Source organism: Copadichromis virginalis, linkage group LG1, assembly GCF_057382275.1.
Source record: "Copadichromis virginalis isolate Kocher_CV1m ecotype Utaka linkage group LG1, C_Virginalis_male_GT1.1, whole genome shotgun sequence".
NCBI lineage: Eukaryota > Metazoa > Chordata > Actinopteri > Cichliformes > Cichlidae > Copadichromis > Copadichromis virginalis.
Window position 1 is genome coordinate 7,285,595 of NC_140618.1, and position 6,662 is coordinate 7,292,256.

Below are 6,662 nucleotides of genomic sequence, written 5' to 3' on the forward strand. Positions count from 1 at the left end.
ACTGCAAATGTGCCTGATGAAATGTCTGTAATTTAATGTGATGTATTGTAGTATTCAGCCTTTAGTGGTGCTCCAATCATTAATCAAGTAATGAGAATGAAAATTAGATTATCTGAAGGAGTCTCACAGAGCTGGATTTAAATGAAATTACCAGAGAGCGAATAGCCTTTAATGTATTTTTTGATATTCAGAAAATCTATTTGCTCTGGAATTCTAAATTAGCATTTTGCTCCCTGTGACATTTGAAAAGTTAGTGTGAGTTTTGCAGACAACGACAGAGCTGTTGTGAAGCTGCTGACTGCCTCCTGTCTCTGGTTTAGCTGATGTAGATAAAGACTTGACCTCAGCAGAGCGCTGCTTGGCCGACTCCCTGGTTCTTCTGGCTGAGCAGGAAGTGGGTGATGAGAAGCTCTGGCTGCTGCCTCAGACTCGGTGGCAGGAGGGGGAAACGCTGCGACAGACGGCTGAGAGAGCTCTCACCTCCCTGCCAGGTAACTTAAGTTTTCAGGCTGCTAAGCACCAGAATTATTTAACAAATTTAGTTTCCTAACAGCTTCTTATGGATTTTATACATTAATTCAGGTGTACTTCAAACTTGAATGGGTCTGTGACTACTTTTTTTTGATTAATCTGCCCTTATTTTCCTGATTAAATCATTTTTCTCTAAACTGTAATTAGTGCTGGTTTAAATCAGAGAATTACTAAGGCATCAGCACTACGAACACAGTGTTAGTTGATAAACCTCCCATTAATAAACGGGGATGTAAATTGCAGTTAATTCCCTTCATATTTGATGCTTTATGATGGAAAATACTTTATTTTCATGATTTTTGGAAAGCCTTCATATTTTGGCTAATTGCAGCCCACTTTAATATGAAATGAATTGTAAAATCTAAATATCTGAACATATTTATGTTAAACCCCAAATATTTTCAGATTTTGTACAGCCCAATAAAACTACACTAATTATACATAGAGCATGTCCCAGTACCCACATCCTGTCTAATTCATTATTCCTTGTTCAGTTTTCTGGGATTTGAAACATTTGTCTCTTTAGTAGTATTCTCATGTCAAGAAGGATGAAAAGAATTTTTTAAATCATATTTTATTCAAAAAATGCTGTGAACAAGGCTTTGCCCCATTTCTGATTTCAAGGTCAAAGCCTTAATTATGCCAAAGCATCTCAGTCTGTTTTTACTCTGGACTTTGACTGGACTGCTCTAAAACCTTTATTTTTTTTGAGGCATTTAGAGGTGGACCTGCTGAAGTGTTCCCAATCACTGTGCTGCTACATAATCCAAGTGGGGTTGAGCTTCATGGCATAAACTGATCCCCTGGATGAATCCTGGGAAGGTTCACCATTGTTTTAGGGTTTCTCCATTTGTGGATAATGGCACTCACAGTGGTTCACTGCAGTCCTAACATCTCTGAAATGGGTTTGTAAGATTTTATAGACTGATGACTTTGTCAGGAAGGAGGCAAATACTTTTTCATAGCATTGTACATGGGTATTAAGACGGATCCAGTCTTTGGACAGCCTTATGTAGCAGGTGAAGCAAAAACAAATTAATCTGCTGATATTTGTTAAATATGTTTTTATCAGTTAAGAACTTCCCACATTTAAACAAGTACCCCAAAGTGCAAGTGTGTGTTGGGTATTTAAGCACATTTTAAAATAAGTGTTAAGGGCAGGATTTGAGGTACTGTTAATATCCAAACTTATTGTCCACATGCTTCATTTGCTGCATTCTTACTGTATTAGCATCCTGATCTCTTTTGTTATAATGATCCAGCTTTATCCTAAGGATCTTTAAAGTCTGATGTGATCATTCATAAATTCATTACCCACAACAAGAGGTTTACTGTAAATCCCCTCTGAAAACTCATTTGCATACACCTCATAGAGCAGTGCTTGGCCCCGAGCTGTCATCTCCGCTAAGACGTCCACTGATCTCAGCCGTAGATTAGAGTCTGTTTCAGAAATAATAAGCAGACGATTTGACCAAAGTTAAGGGTGAGAGGTGAAGCTGATGACTAATGGCAGAAATATTCCCAGTCACCCAGTAATGATCCCTCACATTAAATATATTAACTGTCTGATTCTCAACATGTATCCAAGCTTTAAAGCATTTAAATAAGAGTCCACAGACTGACTGTACTAAACCATTTCACAACATTTCTCAAGCTATTAATGTGTCAGCTCCATCAATCACTTCCTAAGCCATTCCCCTGACAATAACATTTGGTAGAGGGTTTTATTTAAGGTGTCTTAGAGGAGCAGAAGTTGATCCATTTTTAATATAGCTGGACTCGGTGAGAATCTAACATGGCCGTGTTGTGCCTCACTCTGCACATTGAGCCAGCAGCGACCGTGGGGATTTACACGACATGACATTAGATTAAAAAGTGGGTTGTTGTCGCAGCACAGAAGAGAAACAGAATATGAGGGTGATGTAACACTTTAATTAGAGGAGTCAAACACTGATGATCCACAGGAATGCGACAACATAAAGCGGCACCATTAGAAAGTGTTAAAAGCTGCATAAAGGTTAGCAACATCTGCACTTTTGTTTCCATCTGCATGAACTCACAGCCTGTTTTCCTACCTGCAGCAGCTGGTTTCAAGGCGACTTTCCTTGGCAACGCCCCCTGCGGAGTGTACAAGTACAAACTGCCCAAAGCCATTCGGACAGAGAACTCAATCGGGACAAAAGTATTCTTCTTCAAAGCCATCCTGGCAGATGGTGCCCCTCCCAAAACCAAAAAAGCTCCTTTTCTGTGGGTGAAGAAGAGTGAACTGCAGAAATACCTCAAACCAGCGTACATGATGAAGGTCGAACGCTTCATCCTAGACTTGTGACACTTAACGTTATACAGGGACATTGACTTACATTTATGAGCCCCAGAAAGTTACCTTTATTGCTTATCTGTCATCTTGTATCTCAGAATATCTTGTGACATGTCTGTATATTTCATTCTACAAATAAAGTGTTTTTTCACACTTGAACCAAAGTAATATCTACTTGATTGTAATGTTGTCCTGAGACTATGTGATATTTTTGTCTGTTAGGAGTATCTGCCTGGGACAAGTTTCAAAAGGTTTAGGGTAGATGTTAATTTTCACTAGATATACTACCTGATCAGGTATGTCATGGGAATGGAGGTGCTAGGTGGCGATTTACTGAAAAAGTAATGTAAATTTACAAGCATGGAAACGGACGCTAAGTGTGTGATATTGGCTGTCTTCAAGGTTCCACCTCGCTGCACACTAGCATCATCTGTGCCTACACATCATGCCATCACCAACAATGTTTTTTTCCTTGTACTGGTCATTCTCATAAAAGTAAATCATGTATGCCCCAGACAAATCTGAACGTGTTTTCTGGCAGAACATGGTGAGATGTCCTGGATTGGCTCATTTTGTGCTCAAAGAAATGCTCTTAAGAACGGACCTAAACATAGACCAATGAGATGAAGATATCCTTTTCTTGGTTTGATTCCTGCCCTACAGATCACAACCCTCTAACCATCCCTCTAAGTAATACTATGAAATCAAGGCAAAAATGAAACTTAGGGGAAAAAAACAATAAAAAAAAAGCTTGAAAGTAACACCTGAAAGCAACTTTCAAAACAAAGTGCAATTCTTCAATGCTGATGCAAGTATTAAAATGAGGGCTATGATCTACCCACAGTGTCCTCCCTCAAGTACTATATCAGCCAATAGTAGGCCTCCAGAGATGATGTGTCATATCATTTATCACAGCTTGATAGCCTACACAGCTACAGACGGTCCTAATTAAGATTGCCCGTCATGCAATATGAAGAAGAGGATAGACACGGATTTCGTGGGTGCTGCAGGGAATATTTAGAGCCCAAACATTTGTCTAATAAATAAGCATGAATGCAGTAGAAGACTTGGTAGAAAGTATTTAATTTTCACACTGTCACAAAGTTTGTCAAAGAAGCAAGAAAATCTCACATGGGGCCCATTCCTTTTTTTCAGCAATGTGTTTATTATTTTTAAACTTGAATATAAAATACGATTTCATACAACCACTAAATCTTTTGGGGCAAATGTAATTATCCCCGCTACAAATACACAGACATGCATGCACACATAGTGCTGTGCAAATGTAGACAGGTGTGTGGAAAAAAATAAATGGAGTTCAAGAAGGACATTTATCTCAAACAGTCTCAAACCAATAATTTCTTCCAACCATTGGGTGAAATTTTCAACTTTAGAAGTGTTGTTTGCTTGGTTGCTAAATCCTTTCAATGCAAGCTTGCCTCTTTTTCTAGTTTAGAGCTTTCTCAATAACACAGTTTGGATTTTTTTTCTTTCAAAATTCATCCCAAAACACACTCGTGGGATTCAGTCTTGTGCAGAAAGTTTTGAACGTGAGAGCAGAAGTAATGCTGAAACACATCTGAGCTATTTAAGTCCAGAGGGTTATAAATTAATTAAAATTAATTTATCAATAGTGTGAACATGTGCCCCATGCATATTTAAAGAGGTGACTTCTCTAGACAAAAGACACAAAAGAGGACAGAAGATTAAATCATGCATGCATGTGTGTTGACTCATTAGTGAGAGTATTAAATGAGATTTTTTTTAATCAGCAATATATTCCTTTACAACAGGGGTGTGTAACTCCAGTCCTCGAGAGCTACTGTCCTGCAGATTTTAGATGCATCCCTACTCCAACACAGCTGAATCAAATGACTGGATTACTTCTTCAGCATGCCATCGAGTCTGGTAAAGGCCTTGTAACAAGCAGTTCATTTGATTCAGGTGTGTCGGAACAGGGATGCATCTAAAAGCTGCAGGACAGTAGCTCTCGAGGACTGGAGTTGGACATGCCTGCTTTACATAAATGATAACGTTTGCACCACAAAATTTACCAGGATGCACAAACTGAAATGAATTTCCTTGCAGAAGGTTTCTCAGGCGCTCCACTTATGTTTCCACCTAATGTTTAAAAAGAAACCTAAGCCAACTCTTCCAAGTGAAAACTTTCCTTTCATTGAGAATGTCGTCGTAGTCCAAGTAGTCTATGAATTCTTTTTCCATTTGTTTTTATACAGACTACAGTATTAAAATATTTAGACTCATTGTTATTTTCCAATTGTGAATTTTACTACTCACCAACTTCCATCAATCTGGGCAGTGCTATAGCTAAGATTCAGCCTTTGATTATAACATGTAAAACCATTTAAAACATAATTTTAATATTTCATATATTATATATACATATTCATATATACATTATACATACTCACTTAAAGTTTGACTTTAATCAACTTTACCCAGTGCGTATCATAACTTATTCTGTATATAAGCATACTGATATTGAACACTGATATAGGACAATATTCAAATCATGACATTTTTTGCATTGCATCTAGTTTTATTTTAGGTTACGCATGAGTTTAGTTTTAATGGTCAAACTTAAATTTAAGATGCCCCAAACCCCTTAACTGTACAAGTGCTATTTTCAACATTTAGTAGTCACAGTTGACTGTAATTCAATTCCTTCCTCCTTCAAATGGGCAAGACAAACATTCAAGATAGCCACAAAGAAATCTTCCTTGTACAAAACCTGACACTTTGTCATTCACGTGTGTTCAGCTTTCAATTTCAGATATCCATAATTTCATTTTTGATATCCAGAATGTTCATTCTGACTCATCATTAATGGGAACAACTCTCATTTCAGATATCTACAAAGTTCCACTTGACATTTTACTTCATATATTAAAAACGAAACATTTCTCCAGATATCTGTAATGTAATCTTGAATGTTGATAATAGACAATGACTAGTTAAAATGACATTAAAAGGGAAAACCTAAACTCTGTGAGGGGGCTCTGTTATGCTGTCATGGTTTTGGTTCACCCATCCCCTGAGAGGAAAGGGAAAGGGGCTGCAAATCAATACAAAGTGGTTCAGACTGATTACCTTTATCTTATAATGAAGCATTTCTATCCTGCTGCGAGTGGTTTCCAGGACAACCATACGCTCAGTCATAGATCCACTGATGAATATAAACACGATAAAAGCACATGCTTTGTTCTTCAAAGTCACTAGATCTCAACTCAGCTGAACATCAAGAAATTTTGGATTGATATTATAGACAGCACTCTTCACCATCATCATCATCATCATGAAAACACCACATGAGGGAATATGTTTGGGAAGAATCGTCTTGGAGAATCAGTGCCAAAACTTACTTATGTAGCACATGGAGGTCCAAAACCTTATTAGGACACTTTATGCTGCTCTTTCCTTTAATTCCTCATTTGTCTGTACTTGGTTCCTGTGTCTTTGTGTTCTAGGGATGATGTATTGTTGCCTGTATCCACAGGCTGTGAGGCTCCTGAACTCTCTGCCCCCCTCTCACGGACAATAACCATATCCAACTTCTTAATAGCAATGAACTGGTCTGCATTGGTGCATCATATCTTTATTCTCTTCCCCCTCCTGCCCCCCCCCCCTTTCTTAAATAGATAACTATCATATCTGATATCATATCTCACAGTACAATAATATTGAATGGGTTGCATTGTTGTATTTTGTCATGTTTCTCAGGTCTTTGTCTGAATTTCTACGAACATTATTGCTAAGGATTGTCTTATTGCATTGGAGTCACACTGGGTTAAAT

At 37.9% G+C, this 6,662-nt stretch overlaps 1 protein-coding gene across 2 annotated transcripts in view; it reads left to right on the forward strand.

Moving 5' to 3' along the window:
• mrpl46 (mitochondrial ribosomal protein L46) overlaps window positions 1-3,080 on the forward strand; it is a 9,601-nt gene extending 6,521 nt beyond the window's left edge. Inside the window, exons 3-4 of one of the 2 annotated variants that reach the window (XM_085441098.1) lie at window positions 321-491; window positions 2,613-3,071. In XM_085441098.1, coding sequence (XP_085297224.1) covers window positions 321-491; window positions 2,613-2,860 — 419 coding nt within the window. In that variant the 3' untranslated portion in view covers window positions 2,861-3,071. Of the gene's footprint in view, window positions 1-320; window positions 492-2,612 lie in introns of both variants that reach the window. The other variant, XM_085441174.1, reaches the window with a different exon arrangement.
• Window positions 3,081-6,662: the final 3,582 nt, after the last annotated feature.